Here is a 19,874-nt window from a genome sequence, read left to right as displayed (position 1 = left end):
CTTTAAATCATTTTACCAACATGGACCCAGAGTTAAACACAGATGTTCAACTTTCTATTGTTGGCCAAAACTAGATTGTAGATTTATTGGCAAGTGATATTAGTTTTTATTGGTCAGTATTGGAGATATATATAAATATATATATATAATTTAAAAAAAAAAAAATTTAAGTGATTATCTATTGTTTATACTGTACACTTATAATGTTGCTATGCATTTAATGAATGACTGAATCCCAATTATTGACCTTTTTCTAATAATTAATGCTTAAGGTTTTAACTTTCCTTTTTTACATTCACTTTTTGAATCAAATGTTATAATTATAAAATTATTTTTTAATTCGATTGTTTACTTTATTTACACTACTGTTATGTCACGTTTAAGGCAATGATGAAGCAAAAGTCTTTTAATCCAAATAAACAACACAATCCAGGAAGTGATAGCGTTACAGCTTGTACTAAAATATACAAGACAATACCCGACAAAGAACAGAACCAAACTCAGGACTTTAAATACGCTGGGGAAGGCTGATCTACAAAAAACTGAAACAGGTGCATAACTTAACCGTAACCAAAGGAACTAACAAGGGACTACAGGCTGGGAAAACCAAATCTAAGGGGGCGTTTACATGACACCATTTGCAACTAAAAACGGAAAACTTTTTATGGGTTTTGGTCAGTTATTTACATGACAACAATGTTTTGGGGGCCTGAAAACGCAGTGTAAAGTACAAAAACACGAATCTGTGAAAACGATGATGTGCATTACGTGTTCAGTCTATAGTCGCATAGTTTCTTTAGAAAGTGACATCGCCATCTACTTGCCTGGCAGCATAATACAGCGTTTTTAGTGGTTTTCGCAGATCCGTGTGAACAGGGATCATTTTGACAACGTTGTTGTCTGTAGGCGAAAAAACACAAAGGAAAAACTTTTCAGTTTTTAGTATATTGTTGTCATGTAAACGTACCATAAAACACCAACAAACTGAACATTAACCTGACACGTACAAATGTTTGGGGTCAGTAGGAGTTAAAAAAAAAAAAATAATAATACTCTTTTTCAGCAAGGATGCATTAATAGATCAAAAGTAACCATAAACACTTTCATACTTTTGTTTCAAAATAAATAAATGCTCCTTTTTCAAATAAATGCTCTAAAAATACTGTGAAGACTGGAGTAATGGCTGCTAAAAATTCAGCTTTGCCATCAGAAATAAATTACATTTTAAAATATATATTTAAATAGAAAACAGATTCTAATATACCACAATGTTACTGTTTTAACTGTTTTTTGTTGTTGTTTTTTTCAGCAAATAAATGCAGCCTTGGTGAGCATAAGAGACTCTTTCATAAGAGAGAAAATTTATAATAATAATTTAATCTTACCGACATCAAACTTCAAAACGGAAAATGGCCCAGAGGAGTTTTGCAATGATCAGAGAGTCTGTTCGACTGGTCAGCTCAGTCTTGCTATATATTTAAAATCTGTGCTATTTTTTTTTTAAAAAGGCTTCGTCTTTTTTTGTAGAAAAACCATCGCTCTTTCCTATGAGTGATTTATGCTAAGTTCTTAAATGCACAATGTTCTCACATTATCTCTCACACCTCAAGTGTGTTAATAGATGAATCGATGGATGAATCAATTCTCTCATACAGAATTTGCACATCAAGAAGAGACGATGGTGCCCATGTTATACATTGTATTTTATTCCGATCTCCCTGCTTGCTTAGCAAATACAATTCATCATAGATGACTACACCACACTCTACCTACCACCAAAGACATCAGCTTCAGGTCAGGTTGCAAATATTTGCTCAGCATTGAGCGAGTGGGCACCAAAGCTAATTACCTTTTTCCACATCAAGACTATAAATCCTTCGTCTGTATTTCAAGCTGTTTGTCTGCTGCGCTGCGTTTAGAAATACCTGAAATCACAAAGGCTTCCCCGGCAGGTATGACAACCGTCGCATTCAGCATCAGCCATAACATGAGGCCAGTCATGTGCCAGTAGATTATTTAACAAAGCAGACTGACTGGCCGTGAGAGATTGACAAGCCACTCAGGGAGAGCGCAGCCCGTCCGTTTGTCAATACCATTTCGAGTGAGAAAGCGGAGTGCTCTCGACAGCAGCCATCAATTGGTGAATGTAAAACTTGCTGTTTTCCTCCAGCTCTGCCACTGGTCAGAGATCCAGTCAGCAGACTGTTAATCACACTCACTCAAGCCCCAGCCGCAGGGTAATGACACCTAAACAACAGGGATAAATCAAGAGCACAGGAAACAAGTCATGCTGCTAAATTTGAACAAAACCAGGAACCGATAGGACATCTGTTTTACTGTTTGCACTCCATTACAGTGGTACACTCTCAGATGTGATTGTAACATTAAAGCAAACATTATTACTTGGACTGTGAATTTAGTGATATGCTGATTAAGTAATCAATTTAATCATTACTAATTGGATAATTCATAACTCATATCAATATTTGTTCTGAAATGCTTCAAAAAGAATAGATGTTGCAAATAGCTTGTGCTTTATTCATTTATTTGTTTGTGTATGTATACAAAATGTTGGTGTTGGTAAGATTTAATTTTATTTCAAGATGGCATTTATTTGTTCAAAAATACAGTAAACAGTAATATTCTGAAATATTATTACAAATAAAAATAACTGTTTTCTAGTTTAATGTATTTTGAAATTTAATCACATTTTTATTTAATTGTAATTTATTTCTGTGATGGCAAAGCTGATTTTTCAGCATCATTAGAATATGCTTTTTGGTGCTCAAGAAACATTTCTTATTATTATCAATGTTATTATCATAAACAGCTGTGCTATCCATTATTATTTTTGCAGATGCTGAGTTTTATTTATAATTAATACTAAATGAACATGTTCAATTGACAACCCAAATATTTGTTCATTTGGTCAAGAATTATGTTAGTAATTTACTTGTCCGCCTCCATGAAGTGCTTGCTCCATGTAAAAAGTCCATATTACTTTTATCTAAAAGTAATATGGACTTTTAATAATAAAATACTGAGTGCACCTTTCAGTTAACAGGTTTCAGAGATTTGATTGTCTGATTTGATACGTGTCAGAACACATGCTGATTAATGCAATCAGAGTTCGCCTACAGTCAAAAAACATATTTATCCACTATTTGCTTTTTTTCTGAACAATCAAGCTAAAGTCTAAAATAGAATCATCACATTTAACTGTCGACAGCTTTTCAAAGTCTTGCATTAGTTACAGAAACATTGTGTGTACAGAACTTTTGTACATGTAGCTGCCAAAACCCCAATGTTATCTTAAAATGAGAATCCAACTCTTCTCTGCTGTAGTGGATGTCCTGTTTGTCCTCTGGCCCTATTTGGACTTTAGAGAGTTTTTATAATGTAAAAGCTGGTTTAGTGAGACCAATCCTTTAGATCAGCCATTAAATGACAGTGCAAAACAGAAAAAGAGAGAGTTCACCCTAAAATTTTAAATTCTTTCATATCCCTCACTTTGTTCCAAACTTGAATGACGTTCTTTCTTCTATAGGAAACAAAATATACTTTGAAGAATGTCTGAGCTGCTCTTTTTGGGGCTGTTACTGTCCAAAAATGACAAAAAAAGCACCATAAAAGCCATTTATGTGACTTGGGTGCTATATTCCAAATTTTCTAAATATAATGAAGAAAAGACTGAAATGGCAGAAGTAGCCCATTCATTAAAACATAAAAACATGCTAAATTGTGGTCTAACAGACTAACATCAACACAATACACTTTTTGTAATGTTACTACAGTTTCTCCCTTACAATACTGTTCAATATGTCTGTACAACGGCCCAAAAGAGAGATGCCAAAGTGTAAAAACCTTGTGTAAACAACCATGAGCTTATGTCAAAACACACAAAAGGTTCATAACCCCTTCTGAATTATTGTCGCAGCCACACGTATGAACAAAAAAACACTCCATAACATCACCAACTCATTGTTTCACATCAGCCAACCGGACTGTATTACATTACGTAACAGCCCTGTTTATTTTAGCAGTCACTCTTCATTCAAAAACATTTCGACCCCAGTAAAGGTCACTTCATTGCATCGGGTGAAGGTAACCTTGTAGCCATCTGTTATTAAAAAAAATTCTCCTCATGTCTGGACAAACAACGGCAGGCGAAAAGTGCATACGTTGTAAAGAATGCCCATTTGCTTTGTGCAGGTTGTAGGGTGCTTTTCTAGGGGACCAGAAACACCCGGCTCCCGCAGATCATGTAACCTAAGATGAATAAATGAGCCTGTGCACTTGCTGTCTCATAAGAACCCAGAGGATTTCTAGGAAGTCATGGTATGTTATGTGTCATGCTGGGCTTTCTGGTGCTGTCAGAATCTGGAAACTTCCAGCTATACATGCTGCAAAGAGTAGTGTGTCGATGCCTAATGGACCTCTACTGACAAGTCCTGGCTGGGTCAGGTGGAAATTTCTGACTGAGTACACACTTAGCTTTTTATGTTCCAACATTTTGGCCCAAGGTCAAAATAATTATAGCATTCTGTTGATCAATGGGTCTCCGTATGAGCTTGCAAATGCACTGGGGTATGGAAAATTACACGGCTTAAAACTCAATAACAGTGCCAGCTTCAAGCAAAACAATATCGGTTGAGCTTGTGATGTTGAAAGCCCCATGTTGCATGGTCAAACAATGTAATTTGTCAAAGTTCCTTGACGTCGCTATGACTGTAGAAAATAACCTTGAGTTAACTTTTTTTTTTTAACCTTGTTTAGATGTTTACAGATGGACTTTATCCCCAAATGTTCCCCAAACCAAATAAACCGACAAAGTGTGTGAATGAGTAGCCGTGTTGTGTGAGCAGAGATGCTTGGCATCAGCTGGCACTTCAAAGCTGCCTGTGTCCATCCAGACAAAGCATTGGCTGTAATAAAAGGCTCTGCTTATTTAAATTTGCTTAGCTGATCACAGCGTGACTTTTTATTATGATGAGGACGGTAAGGTCACAATATTGTGAGTTTGCACCACTTGAAGATGCAGCACACTGTGTGTTTGTCACGAGAGCCTGTTCCGCAAAAGAATGAGTGACATTTTAATATCAAACTATGCAAATGCACAGTTTTTTCTTTGTTCTGTCTGTCGCTCTATCCATTATTTTGTTATCTGTCTGTCTGTTTCGTTCTAATGTTCTGTCTGCAGTTCTAATGTTCTCTGTCGTTCTAATGTTCTTGTTCTGTCTGTCGTTCTAATGTTCTGTCTGTCGTTCTAATGTTCTGTCTGTCGTTCTAATGTTCTGTCTGTCGTTCTAATGTTCTGTCTGTCGTTCTAATGTTCTGTCTGTCGTTCTAATGTTCTGTCTGTAGTTCTAATGTTCTGTCTGTCGTTCTAATGTGCTGTCTGTCGTTCTAATGTTCTGTCTGTCGTTCTAATGTTCTGTCTGTAGTTCTAATGTTCTGTCTGTCGTTCTAATGTTCTGTCTGTCGTTCTAATGTTCTGTCTGTCGTTCTAATGTTCTGTCTGTCGTTCTAATGTTCTGTCTGTCGTTCTAATGTTCTGTCTGTCGTTCTAATGTTCTGTCTGTAGTTCTAATGTTCTGTCTGTCGTTCTAATGTGCTGTCTGTCGTTCTAATGTTCTGTCTATAGTTCTAATGTTCTGTCTGTCGTTCTAATGTGCTGTCTGTCGTTCTAATGTTCTGTCTGTAGTTCTAATGTTCTGTTTGTCGTTCTAATGTTTTGTCTGTCGTTCTAATGTTCTGTCTGTCGTTCTAATATTCTGTCTGTAGTTCTGTCGTTCTAATGTTCTGTCTGTATTTCTAATGTGCTGTCTGTCGTTCTAATGTTCTGTCTGTCGTTCTAATGTTTTGTCTGTAGTTATAATGTTCTGTCTGTCGTTCTAATGTTTTGTCTGTCGTTCTAATGTTCTGTCTGTAGTTCTGTAGTTCTAATGTTCTGTTTGTCGTTCTAATGTTCTGTCTGTCGTTCTAATGTTCTGTCTGTCGTTCTAATGTTCTGTCTGTCGTTCTAATGTTCCGTTTGTCTTCTAATGTTCTGTCTGTCGTTCTAATGTTCTGTCTGTCGTTCTAATGTTCTGTTTGTCGTTCTAATGTTGTCTGTCGTTCTAATGTTCTGTTTGTCGTTCTAATGTTCTGTCTGTCGTTCTAATGTTCTGTCTGTCGTTCTAATGTTCTGTCTGTCGTTCTAATGTTCTGTTTGTCGTTCTAATGTTGTCTGTCGTTCTAATGTTCTGTTTGTCGTTCTAATGTTCTGTCTGTCGTTCTAATGTTCTGTCTGTCGTTCTAATGTTCTGTCTGTCGTTCTAATGTTCTGTCTGTCGTTCTAATGTTCTGTTTGTCGTTCTAATGTTCTGTCTGTAGTTCTAATGTTCTGTTTGTCGTTCTAATGTGCTGTCTGTCGTTCTAATGTGCTGTCTGTCGTTCTAATGTTCTGTCTGTCATTCTAATGTTCTGTCGTTCTAATGTTCTGTCTGTCGTTCTAATGTTCTGTCTGTCGTTCTAATGTTCTGTCTGTCGTTCTAATGTTCTGTCTATAGTTCTAATGTTCTGTCTGTCGTTCTAATGTGCTGTCTGTCGTTCTAATGTTCTGTCTGTAGTTCTAATGTTCTGTTTGTCGTTCTAATGTTTTGTCTGTCGTTCTAATGTTCTGTCTGTCGTTCTAATATTCTGTCTGTAGTTCTGTCGTTCTAATGTTCTGTCTGTATTTCTAATGTGCTGTCTGTCGTTCTAATGTTCTGTCTGTCGTTCTAATGTTTTGTCTGTAGTTATAATGTTCTGTCTGTCGTTATAATGTTCTGTCTGTCGGTTTAATGTTCTGTCTGTAGTTCTAATGTTCTGTCTGTAGTTCTAATGTTCTGTTTGTCGTTCTAATGTTTTGTCTGTCGTTCTAATGTTCTGTGTATTTCTAATGTTCTGTCTGTAGTTCTGTAGTTCTAATGTTCTGTCTGTCGTTCTAATGTTCTGTCTGTCGTTCTAATGTTCTGTCTGTCGTTCTAATGTTCCGTTTGTCTTCTAATGTTCTGTCTGTCGTTCTAATGTTCTGTCTGTCGTTCTAATGTTCTGTTTGTCGTTCTAATGTTGTCTGTCGTTCTAATGTTCTGTTTGTCGTTCTAATGTTCTGTCTGTCGTTCTAATGTTCTGTTTGTCGTTCTAATGTTCTGTCTGTCGTTCTAATGTTCTGTCTGTCGTTCTAATGTTCTGTCTGTAGTTCTAATGTTCTGTCTGTCGTTCTAATGTTCTGTCTGTCGTTCTAATGTTCTGTCTATAGTTCTAATGTTCTGTCTGTCGTTCTAATGTGCTGTCTGTCGTTCTAATGTTCTGTCTGTAGTTCTAATGTTCTGTTTGTCGTTCTAATGTTTTGTCTGTCGTTCTAATGTTCTGTCTGTCGTTCTAATATTCTGTCTGTAGTTCTGTCGTTCTAATGTTCTGTCTGTATTTCTAATGTGCTGTCTGTCGTTCTAATGTTCTGTCTGTCGTTCTAATGTTTTGTCTGTAGTTATAATGTTCTGTCTGTCGTTATAATGTTCTGTCTGTCGGTTTAATGTTCTGTCTGTAGTTCTAATGTTCTGTCTGTAGTTCTAATGTTCTGTTTGTCGTTCTAATGTTTTGTCTGTCGTTCTAATGTTCTGTGTATTTCTAATGTTCTGTCTGTAGTTCTGTAGTTCTAATGTTCTGTCTGTCGTTCTAATGTTCTGTCTGTCGTTCTAATGTTCTGTCTGTCGTTCTAATGTTCCGTTTGTCTTCTAATGTTCTGTCTGTCGTTCTAATGTTCTGTCTGTCGTTCTAATGTTCTGTTTGTCGTTCTAATGTTGTCTGTCGTTCTAATGTTCTGTTTGTCGTTCTAATGTTCTGTCTGTCGTTCTAATGTTCTGTTTGTCGTTCTAATGTTCTGTCTGTCGTTCTAATGTTCTGTCTGTCGTTCTAATGTTCTGTCTGTAGTTCTAATGTTCTGTCTGTCGTTCTAATGTTCTGTCTGTCGTTCTAATGTTCTGTCTGTCGTTCTAATGTTCTGTCTGTCGTTCTAATGTTCTGTTTGTCGTTCTAATGTTCTGTCTGTAGTTCTAATGTTCTGTTTGTCGTTCTAATGTGCTGTCTGTCGTTCTAATGTTCTGTCTGTCATTCTAATGTTCTGTCGTTCTAATGTTCTGTCTGTCGTTCTTATGTTCTGTCTGTCGTTCTACTGTTCTGTCTGTCGTTCTTATGTTCTGTCTGTCGTTCTACTGTTCTCTCTGTCTTTCTGTCCTTATGTTCTGTTGTTCTAATGTTCTGTCTGTCGTTCAAATGTTCTGTCAGTTTATCATTCTAATTTTCTGTCTGTCTTTCCTTCAAAAGAACATTAGAACAACAGAACATTAGATGTTTTGTCTCTGTCGTTCTCATGTTGTGTCTGTTCTAATGTTCTGTCTGTCTGTCTTTCCTCCTTATGTTCTGTATTTCTAATGTTCTTTTGATGTTCTGTCTGTCGTTCTAATGTTGTCTGTCCTAATGTTCTGTCCGTCTGTCTTTTGTTCTAATGTTCTGTCTGTCTATCGTTCCAAGTTTCTATCTATCTTTTATTCTAAAGGCCCTGATGTACTTCAAGCAAAATCGAAAAAAAGAACTGATATGACATCATCAGGAGTTCGAAACAGCTTGCCAAGGCGTATTTTCCGGAAAAGTTTGCTACGGCTGGTAAACACCTTTGTGCTACCATTGGTCCATGGTGATTACGTAATAGGTAGGTGTGCGCAGAGGCTCCACCTTCTTTCACGTGGAAATCTTTTCCCGTTCATTTCTTCTGTTCAATCCGTGGAGTTCAGACGTCCGCGAGTGAAAACATGAACACACTGGAGGAGCTGCTTTATTGTTTCTTCTGATGAAAGGAGACACTGACACTGTTTTTCATGTTTAATACAGTAAAGCTGCTTGATTTTAAGCAATCTATTGTATAAAGTGCTATAAAAATAAACGTGACGTGACTATTAGAGTGCCGAATTGCAGAGCTCATGCAAACATATCCACGTTGCTATGATCAGATGCTTTTCTTATGCTTTATTAAAACATGCTTGCTGTTTTCTCAATTTTGTTGTGTTTAGTTTGTTATTAAGAGAAAAGCGGGAAGCACATATTTACATATTCATCTAAACGTCGCTCTCAGTAGAGTGGGCGGCGTTGGATGTTCGCTAACAGTATATCGCTGCTCACGTATTTCGAACTTCGTTTTACCCCTAAACGAAGAAGGAAAAAGATCTTCGCGTGAGTATATCGGGGCCTTAATGTTTGATTCGGCCTGTCTGTCTTTTGTGTCTATTATTCTATCATTTCCTTCTATTGTATTTATTGTTCTATATGTCATTCTGCCTGTCTGTCTGTCATTCTGTCTATCTATTAATCAGTCTGTTTATCTGTTTATCTGTCTGTCTGATTAATCACTATATATAACTACAATCGTTATATTGGTATTATTCAGTTGTCCCTTAACTTTGCCAGGGTCATCCTTGGCACTTCGAATCTACACCCATGGTGCATCTGTTGTCTTTTAAAGTAACATTGATTCACAGCCAGTTAGAAAGCATGATGGAGCCCTGACACACCCCTCAGTGAGCGCCTCTGTCTCCCATGTGTGTGAAGTGCTAATGGGACGTGGCTTTGCTGCCTGCTGGCTTGGGATCTGATATGGTGTCTGAAAACAGCGGCACCAGAGAGGCTGCGGGCTCTCGCTTGAAGGTCAGTCGGTGGGCCTTCACCAAATACAGGTCAAGAGGTCAGGGCAGGAATTCACATACCCTGCTGCTACAGCTGGATGATAAACTACACACAAATAAACCAACGCAACAGTATAGAGTCATCTGTTTTATATGATTTATATGAGAAAAAAGCCATGGATTGCTCGAAGGGTCTGCTGTAATAGTCAAGCAATCATAGCTGTTTTCAAAGACTCGATAAAGTTTGATCAACAAACAAGACACGACTTAAAAATGAAAAGGATAACGCCTCAGTGTCTTGAGGCTAGAAGTTCAATTTCTGTGGATGGTTTACTCAAGTGCATTATCTCTCTCTCTCTCTCTCTCTCTCTCTCGCTCTCTCTCGCTCTCTCTCGCTCTCTCGCTCTCTCTCTCTCTCCAGTAACCGACTAACCACTATTGCCCCTCAAACGAACTGCCGCCCGCTAAAGCAAATCCATTTATAGATGTTAAAAGAAAGTAAAAAATTTCAAACTTATCCTAGATAAAGCACTGGCATCATGAATCGAACCAAACTCCTTTAAGCGTTTGACAAACATAAATTGTGTTTACCTTCAGGTGTCTTTGTTCTTTCTGGATTACCTGGCCGATAATCCCATTCCCAGTAGGCGATTGTGTCTGTCGGTGGCAGTTTAAACTTTTCTGCAGGTGTTCTATTGGTTAAGCCCGTTTGTGAGGAGAATTATTAGTGAGAGAGACGTGCTAACCCTGAGTGTAAGCCTGTGTGCTCTAAATGTTTCAGATAGCTGCTGGTGCAACAAGAGTGACAGGCACAATAGACTCACTTGCTCTCTCAACTAATGTCTGTATGTGAACATAGACACACTGATGGCCAAGAAACAAGTAGTTGTCTTGAAAGTGAACATTTCTGTAAGTAGATTATAATATCCCTTGCATGGTGATACCATGCATTAGATGGCAAGACTACTGTGATTTATAATACCATGTTACTGAATAAGCGCCACATTCAAATACTATAGTATTGACATGGTACTTCAAGGTCTATCAAGGAAAAAAAATGGAATTATAACAGTACACTACCATTCAAAAATTTGGGGTTAAGATTTATTTACTTTTTCCTGAAAGAAATGAAGGTAACATTATTTTAGTGTCCTTGTTACATGTTACATGTATTTACTATAGTAATAACTATACATTATGCATAATTAAATGCAACTAAACCAAAGCCTTATCTTAACCCTAACCCTATAGTAAGTTTATGTAGTTAATTATTATTCCTCAGTACTTAAATAGGTAATTACACTGTAATAAGGACATTCATAAGGACTTAAATTGATCAAAAGTGACAAAAAAATATCTATTTCAAATAAATACTATTCTTTTGAACTTTTTATTCATTAAAGAATCCTGAAAAAAGTATCAAGGTTTGCAAAAAAAAAAAAAAAACATTAATCAGAACAACGTTTTCAACAATAATAAGATAATTATAAGAAATGTTTCTTGAGCAGCAAATCAGCATATCTGTCACGAACTGCTCTGAGACGTGAAGGTAAAGGATCCAAATGCAGTTTATTAAATAGAGTAATCCAAAGACGTGATCCAAATCCAGGCAAGGGTCATACACAGGCAGGCAATCCATACAAACAAACAAACAAATCCAGAGGGTGAGACAGGAATGGGAAAACCAGGGCACAGGCAGATATCGAAAACCAGGAACAAGGAAAAAACAACGGAAAACGCTCAGAATTGCAGATGAAACAAATAAGACTTTGCAGATAATGAATGTGTACAAGGTTTAAATAGGCTGAGGCTAACAAGGTAATGAGACACAGGTGGATGCAATCAGGGATGATGAGTCCGAGCAGTGAGATATGGGGAATGTAGTTGTGATAGTCTGATGTGGAGTGCCCTCTGGTGGCTCTCAAGGGCACTCCAGCTGATGACTGTCACAATATCAGAATTATTTCTGAAGGATCGTGTGACACTGAAGACTGGAGCAATTAAGCTATGCGATAACCAGTATAAATTACATTGGAAAATAGAAAACAGTTATTTTAAATCGTAAAATGCTTGTCAATATACATGTACTTAAGTATTCTGAATTTGTTTTATTAAGTTGTCTTCTAGGTCAGATGTTAGGAATTTCTTTCTTAATTGTCTCAAATCTATTAGTTTTACTTTTAGCTTCATCCTGTTTGTCGTTACTGACGATTAAAGTCAGCATGAAATGGAAGTTGTGAAAGACTTTTCTTCCCTATTTTGATTTATATCCGAGTGAAACAGCTTGTCAAACAAGAAGAAAATGTAGGGTGGGACATGATTTGATGGTATGGTTGTTGTTTGCTATTGCTGTGATCTTGTGTGATTGACAGGTTGTCAATCCTAACCCATGTTGACTTTTACATCACCTGTTACATAAAAAAACATGAAATTGTACCTATATAAAACTAGAATTCTGATAAAGTTTTAGACATTTCACCTATTGGAGAGAGAAAAAAAAAAGGCTGAAAGTAAAACACTAAGAGGTTATGGAGATATTAAAATACATTAATTTTCATTTATATGTAGTATTTATTTTCTGGCAGAGTCAGAGTTGCTTATGCATTTTTCCTAGTATCTTTTTTGGTAAACTATTATTTGTGGAGATCATTTAGGCAGAATGATGTTTTTCACCCATACACTGAAGATATCTTCAGGTTTGCTGAACTAGGCTGTCATCTAGTGTTAGAGACCTCTAGTTGCACATACTGTCACAAACATCTCTCATGTCATGAACCCTTAAAAGTGACGTGATGGGCTGGTGTGGTTAAAACAGTGATTTATTGATTTATTTTGTATTTATGGTTTTGACCCATTCTTACATCACCAATATCTCAATTTAGCCAAATTAACTTAAATATAAATAGTTTTATTTAAGGTTAAATTGTTTCAGAGAGCACATTCATATAATTAACCTTTATTAGTACGAGAGGAGGCATATATACATAGCCAACCCACCTCTAGTTTCCAGCATCCCTACACTACCCCAACTCCTCACTCTTAAATATTTCCTATCCCAACCAGGGATGGGGGGAGTACTCTGGGTTCGGGCCAAATTCCGAGCTTGGAGCCCTCCCCTCCATCAGCATCCCAAATATGCACACTTTTTCCTATATCCGATTTTTTTATATATATATTTTTTTATATATTTTTATTTATATATATATATATATATATATATATATATATATATATATATATATATATACAGTGAGGAAAATAAGTATTTGAACACCCTGCTATTTTGCAAGTTCTCCCACTTAGAAATCATGGAGGGGTCTGAAATTGTCATCGTAGGTGCATGTCCACTGTGAGAGACATAATCTAAAAAAAAAAATCCAGAAATCACAATATATGATTTTTTAACTATTTATTTGTATGATACAGCTGCAAATAAGTATTTGAACACCTGAGAAAATCAATGTAAATATTTGGTACAGTAGCCTTTGTTTGCAATTACAGAGGTCAAACGTTTCCTGTAGTTTTTCACCAGGTTTGCACACACTGCAGGAGGGATTTTGGCCCACTCCTCCACACAGATCTTCTCTAGATCAGTCAGGTTTCTGGGCTGTTGCTGAGAAACACAGAGTTTGAGCTCCCTCCAAAGATTCTCTATTGGGTTTAGGTCTAGAGACTGGCCAGGCCACGCCAGAACCTTGATATGCTTCTTACAGAGCCACTCCTTGGTTATCCTGGCTGTGTGCTTTGGGGCATTGTCATGTTGGAAGACCCAGCCTCGACCCATCTTCAATGCTCTAACTGAGGGAAGGAGGTTGTTCCCCAAAATCTCGCAATACATGGCCCCGGTCATCCTCTCCTTAATACAGTGCAGTCGCCCTGTCCCATGTGCAGAAAAACACCCCCAAAGCATGATGCTACCACCCCCATGCTTCACAGTAGGGATGGTGTTCTTGGGATGGTACTCATCATTCTTCTTCCTCCAAACACGTTTAGTGGAATTATGACCAAAAAGTTCTATTTTGGTCTCATCTGACCACATGACTTTCTCCCATGACTCCTCTGGATCATCCAAATGGTCATTGGCAAACTTAAGACGGGCCTTGACATGTGCTGGTTTAAGCAGGGGAACCTTCCGTGCCATGCATGATTTCAAACCATGACGTCTTAGTGTATTACCAACAGTAACCTTGGAAACGGTGGTCCCAGCTCTTTTCAGGTCATTGACCAGCTCCTCCCGTGTAGTTCTGGGCTGATTTCTCACCTTTCTTAGGATCATTGAGACCCCACGAGGTGAGATCCTGCATGGAGCCCCAGTCCGAGGGAGATTGACAGTCATGTTTAGCTTCTTCCATTTTCTAATGATTGCTCCAACAGTGGACCTTTTTTCACCAAGCTGCTTGGCAATTTCCCCGTAGCCCTTTCCAGCCTTGTGGAGGTGTACAATTTTGTCTCTAGTGTCTTTGGACAGCTCTTTGGTCTTGGCCATGTTAGTAGTTGGGGGTAGGGGTGGACAGGTGTTTTTATGCAGCTAACGACCTCAAACAGGTGCATCTAATTTAGGATAATAAATGGAGTGGAGGTGGACATTTTAAAGGCAGACTAACAGGTCTTTGAGGGTCAGAATTCTAGCTGATAGACAGGTGTTCAAATACTTATTTGCAGCTGTATCATACAAATAAATCGTTAAAAAATCATATATTGTGATTTCTGGATTTTTTTTTTTAGATTATGTCTCTCACAGTGGACATGCACCTACGATGACAATTTCGGACCCCTCCATGATTTCCAAGTGGGAGAACTTGCAAAATAACAGGGTGTTCAAATACTTATTTTCCTCACTGTATATATATATATATATATATATATATATATATATATATATAGTGAGCTTGTGAAATGATCTATTAACTTGCAATAACCTCTGGATGGACTTGAAAATTCAAAGCATCATAAGATAAAAAAGTGACAAATCAAACATTGAAAAAAAAAAACCGTAAAAGCGAGTTACTTTTAGAGACAGTGAGTGAAAGAGGAAAAAACTGAATGGGAAAAATCACCTTACCCCTGTTCTCTCATAGGTCTTTTCATGTGTCTTTACAGTGCGGTGTTGTTCTCAGACGGAGCACTTTGTGTTAGTCCCGAGAGGAAAGAATTGAAGGAAGTACGTAACACTTCCGTCAGTTCTGATAGAGTGAGGGCGGCAGTTCTGGGAGCCACAGACTTCTTCTGAACAATAGTCTACAACAACAAAAATACACATCTGCACAGGGACTTCTTCACAGGGATCTTACATTTGCCCTTGATGTCTGGATAGGTGTGTTTTTGTGTTTTCCCCCATTTCCAATGACTGCCACGTGAATGATTGAACATAGGAATGAGATGAATTATAAACTAGAGTGTTTGTGGATGAAGTCATTCATGTGTCTATGTGAACTGTACAGAAATCCAATCTAAGTGTTTTGGTCATTTTCCTGAGAAATATGAACTAATAATAGGGCATTGCTATGTTCTCTTGGGTGTTGCTAGGGCAGTCAGGTTAGTTGTTAGACGGTTGCTAGGGGTTTCTGGGTTATAGTTGGGTATTGTTCAGATATTATGTTCTCCAGGGTGTTGCTACTAATACTAATAAATGCTTCATTAAAGGGACCAGAAATTAAAATTGTCATTATTTTCTTCACCATTATGTTGTTTCAAACCCGTATGACTTTCCGTGACATATTATTTTGTGTTACACAGAAAGAAAGTACTACAGATGTGAAACGACATGAGGGTTAGTAAATGATGACAGAACTTGTTTTTTAGGTGAACTATCCCTTTAAGAGAAGAGCTTCTTTTTATGTGCATTTCATTGTGTGATTGCTTGGTGGATGTTATGCACAGAAGTTTATCACTTTGACCGAGACCAGTTTTTGACTGAGACAAGTGATTTTCCTGAAGTATAGATACTGTGGCTTTGTTTGGTCACTGAATGTGTACAGAATGTGCATATACATTCAGCCACTGGGTGGCTCTGTTCACACAGAAACCTATTGAAGTTCATGTTTACATTCTCTTTCTTCCTCTGACTGTCTTTATTTATCTCCATGTTCCCTTGGCATTGGCCTTGCAGTTTTTAAAAAGCTACAAATGTAAGATTGATACAGCTAGTTCTAACATTGAAAGGGAGCAAAGCTTTTGAAAAATTTGTTATTTGAAAGCAATGTAGTTATACAGTCATCAAAGATAGTAAAAGAAAACGGTAGAATCTCTTTGCATGCCAACAGCACACTAATTTAATCATGTCTTTAAACCATCTGTAACCTGCCCTTTTTTTTTCTTTTTTTTTTTGCTTTGTGATTTGAATAACAAAATACACTAAAGTTGACCTGGAAATTGTATATATTGAATTTAGTATATATGGGGCGGCCACTGTGTTTCTCAATGGGAGTCTGTTTCAATCTATATGACTGACTCAATCAGGTCCAGTTGTCTGCCTGCTACATCAGGAGGGGGTAGCCTTCCTAACCTGCTACTTATATTACACATTCACTTAGAATAAATAACATCGTACTGGCCACATGGTGTACCCAAGAGAACGAGCGATAAATCTCTAGGGTGTGTTGTTTAATTGGTGCAATCTATGAAATCCTCGCAATGTGCTGAAATCGTACCTGCTACAGATAATGGAGCTCCGTGGGGGTCTTTAATCGAAGGGATTAATCAATCGTTCCAGACTGAAAGGAACAGGGAGTATGTGGTAGGAAGAGATGGAGTGGGGGTGGGGAAGATAGGATCAATCCGTTTAGTTCTGTCTTTACTCATCCTGCCTGCAGTCTTCCTGCCTAGACTAGGAGAGAGCCACTATCTACAAATCCCACCAGACTCCCAACCACAAAGAGCAGTTACAAATAGCCAGCTGATTTGACACATGCAAAGGCTTTATAGCGCAATCTGAACTCAGTCCATTTGAGCCGATATGGATATGATCTCATCCTGTCACACCTAAGAGATCCGATCACGTCCCGCAGCCGTGTGCCCGATCATGTTAGTATTAATTAACTATCAGAGTGAAACTGTGCAGATCACAGGCAGGTGAATGTAAAGCTGGATCATGTGGAGTAGAGGATTCGGCTGTGCTAATGTGTCATCAAGAAAGGGGTCATAGAGAAGAGAGAGCGAGAGCTGCCACACATCAAATTAAAGTGGCAATAGTCCAAGGAGAGAATAGCAACCACTATAGATATGTAGTTGCAACATAACAATAACAACTATATGGAGTGCTTGCCTGTGGAAAATAACTGATATTATGCTTGGGTAATTGCTAAGACATACTGGTTGATTTCTAGGGTGTTCTGGATGACAGCTAGGGCATTGTTAAGATAGTATGTCACTAAGGCATTCTGGTTAGTTTCTAGGCAGTTGTTAGGGTGTTCTGAGTGGTATTTAGGGTATTGTTACGATAATGTGGTGTCTAGATTGTTGCTAGAGTGTTCTGAGCGGTCACTGATATGATGTATGGGTGGTTGCTAGGGCAGTCAGGTTAGTAGCTAGATGGTTGCTAGGTTGTTCTTGGTAGTAACTAGGGCATTTTTAAGATACGGTCTCAAGGGTGTTCTGGGTGATCGCTGACACACTGTTAAAAATTATATGATTACAGATATTACTGATAGCAGCAAAGAAAGCAATTACAATAAAGTGGCTTAAAAACGAGTCACCAAACCAAGCTGAATGGCTAACAATTTTGAGAAATATCTACACTATGGAAAAAATTACATATTCGTTGAGATTACAGAGGGAACTTTTTATTGAAAGATGGGCACCATTAATGACAGTGATGGAGGATCAGTAGAAATAACTGGTTATAGTTGCCAGGGGAACTTGTATACAACCCATGTTTTGTTTTAAGTTGATGTTTGTTCTGTTTAAATTGTTTACTTTAAACATTGTTAACTATTTTTTTTTATATCCTTGTAACTTTGGACATATTTTTCTTTGGAATTGATCATACACGTAAGGATGTGTGAATGTTATGATCCCCTGTAAAGGGTATTGTTTCTGTGTGGAAGTAATTGTTGTAAATGGGGATCTGAAGAACATTCAAAATAAAAAAGAAGTAACAAAAAAAAAATTATATGATTAAGTTATGACAACATATGTTTTTACATTGCTTTAACTCATCAAAATAAGTTCAGCAATTTTCTACTTTTTTATAAATTATACAAGATTAAACAAAATTTTTTTAAGTCAGTTTAACCCTTTCACACGTAAATTTAAAATATTCTGGCTGACCCCCCCCAGCGTGAGTTTTTCAAGGCGACCGTTATTTAGAACGTGTCACTTTATGGTTTCCATGGTGACGCGTCATTGCTTGTCACGTGACACACGGCAGCAACAACAGCGCTGAATGAATGATGATCTGCTTTTATGTAATTTTTCCTTTTTTATTCAAAATATTCACAAATCTGTTAGCTATGGCATGAAATATCTGATATTCCGATTGTCAAATATATGCAAGTGGAAGTGTTTTGTTGTTTAAACATCTTTATAACGATCGCGTTAGTTGAGCTGTATGCGCGATGGGCGCCGCCATGTTAGTTTGAGCCGCAGACGCAGTTCAGAGAATCAGATCTGTTGGATTTACAACACGTGAATTCATCCACTTCTCACGAAATACATAGAAGTAAGTGGCTGGTGAACTGGGAGAAGAATAGAGTAAACTTTAAAGTTACTTACACAATGTGTATCTGATATGAATAAAACGTGTCTGATTATAATGGAAAGGATTATTATTGCCTCTTCCATAGACATCAGTGTCTATTTTACAAACTCTAAATGTATTTTTTTTTGTCTAATATAATTTAATATAATTTTGTCTAATATAATATAATTTATTTAATTAATTAATTAATTAATTAAAATAAACATTATGTGGTTGAAAACACTGAAAAGTTGTGATATATGACAGCTCTGAGCGCGCCTGTCTCTGGCTCAGTGCCAGCCAACGCGCGAAATCACATTTGAATTTAGCAGTTGAACACGTGATGCACTGACCGTTCTAATCACACCGGTGTGATCGTACGCTCCAGAGACAAGCCTAGACTGATCACACCGGTGTGATCGTACGTGCGAAATTAATGTAAAGTTGAAATGACTTAAACATCAAAGTTAATTGCACTTAATAGGCAGCAACTTTTTATAGTGTTTGATGTCAGGTGGTTGCTAGGGCATTCTGATTATATGTTGGGCAGTTGCTAGGGTGTACTGAGTGGTGGCTATGGCATTTAGGCCGTGTGTCACCTTGCTGCAGGCACTTGAAAGCGCTTCGGCGGCGCGTAATTCTTTTTGGTGCTATGTGCTATATATGAACTATATGCAGAATATCCACGGAACTGTTACTAGTATCTGATTTTGCAAATATTTGAATATAAAAATGTAGACAGAATGTAACGTACTTGCTCTGGTACTAGTTTTGGATGAAGAGATGTGCTTGTTACAGTCTGTAAATGTTGTACAAGCAGGATGTGATGGTTGGTCAGTGTGGTAAATGTCCCGCCCCTCCTCCACTGTGATTGGACGGATGGGTAAAAAGTAACCGTGACAAGCGCTGCGTTTTACTGAAAGTTGAACATTCTCTAACTCTCTACGACCGGTAAAAAACGCTGAGCTCTCAGCGTGAAATAGATGCTCAGCGCCTCGTCTTAAAAACACGCGCTCCCGTTAAAAACATTTGGAAAAATACGCCAGCCTCAGGACAAAACGCTTTGGTGGACACACGGCCTCAGACATTATGGTCTCTAGGCAGGTCTCTGATATGATTTTTTTGGTGGTTTTTTGGTGTTCTGAGTGGTCGTTGGTTTCTAGGGTGTAGCTAGGGTGTTAACTCTAGATAACTCTGAACGAATGTTCTATTATGGTTACTGGAAGAACATTTGTTTGAGAGAACCTTGCCAGAATGTTAGCCAAGTTTAAATGAAACTTTTCTAAAAAATAAATGCAAATGTTTACAAATGTTCTGAGATTTTTTTGTGGCATGTTGCTAGGATATTTTGCATGGTAGTTGTTGCCTACTGACCCACACCCGGACCATTTCTCTGGTATATTGCGGTGCCTAGAAAAGGCTACTTTTCAGTCCGCATCCTCACTGATGTTTAATACTTAAGGGTTTGTTCAATTCCATCTTAATAATAACCACACATC

The 19,874-nt window shown here is 37.6% G+C and overlaps 1 protein-coding gene across 9 annotated transcripts in view; it reads right to left on the bottom strand.

Moving 5' to 3' along the window:
- s100p (S100 calcium binding protein P) overlaps positions 1 to 14,848 on the bottom strand; it is a gene marked incomplete at its 3' end in the record, with an annotated part of 29,022 nt that extends 14,174 nt beyond the window's left edge. For 3 of the 9 annotated variants that reach the window (XM_084394592.1, XM_084394593.1, XM_084394594.1), the window contains exon 1: positions 14,761 to 14,848. In XM_084394592.1, coding sequence (XP_084250718.1) covers positions 14,761 to 14,786 — 26 coding nt within the window. In that variant the 5' untranslated portion in view covers positions 14,787 to 14,848. Of the gene's footprint in view, positions 1 to 824; positions 1,096 to 1,925; positions 2,197 to 10,289; positions 10,335 to 14,760 lie in introns of those variants that run through there. The other 6 variants (XM_084394590.1, XM_084394591.1, XM_084394588.1 and 3 more) reach the window with 4 other exon arrangements.
- Between the last annotated feature and the right edge of the window lie 5,026 nt (positions 14,849 to 19,874).

This window comes from Rutilus rutilus, assembly GCF_951802725.1.
Source record: "Rutilus rutilus genome assembly, chromosome: 22".
In the NCBI taxonomy this organism is placed as follows: domain Eukaryota; kingdom Metazoa; phylum Chordata; class Actinopteri; order Cypriniformes; family Leuciscidae; genus Rutilus; species Rutilus rutilus.
The sequence above is the reverse complement of the archived record's forward strand: the minus strand, read 5'-3'. Positions and strand labels throughout refer to the sequence as shown.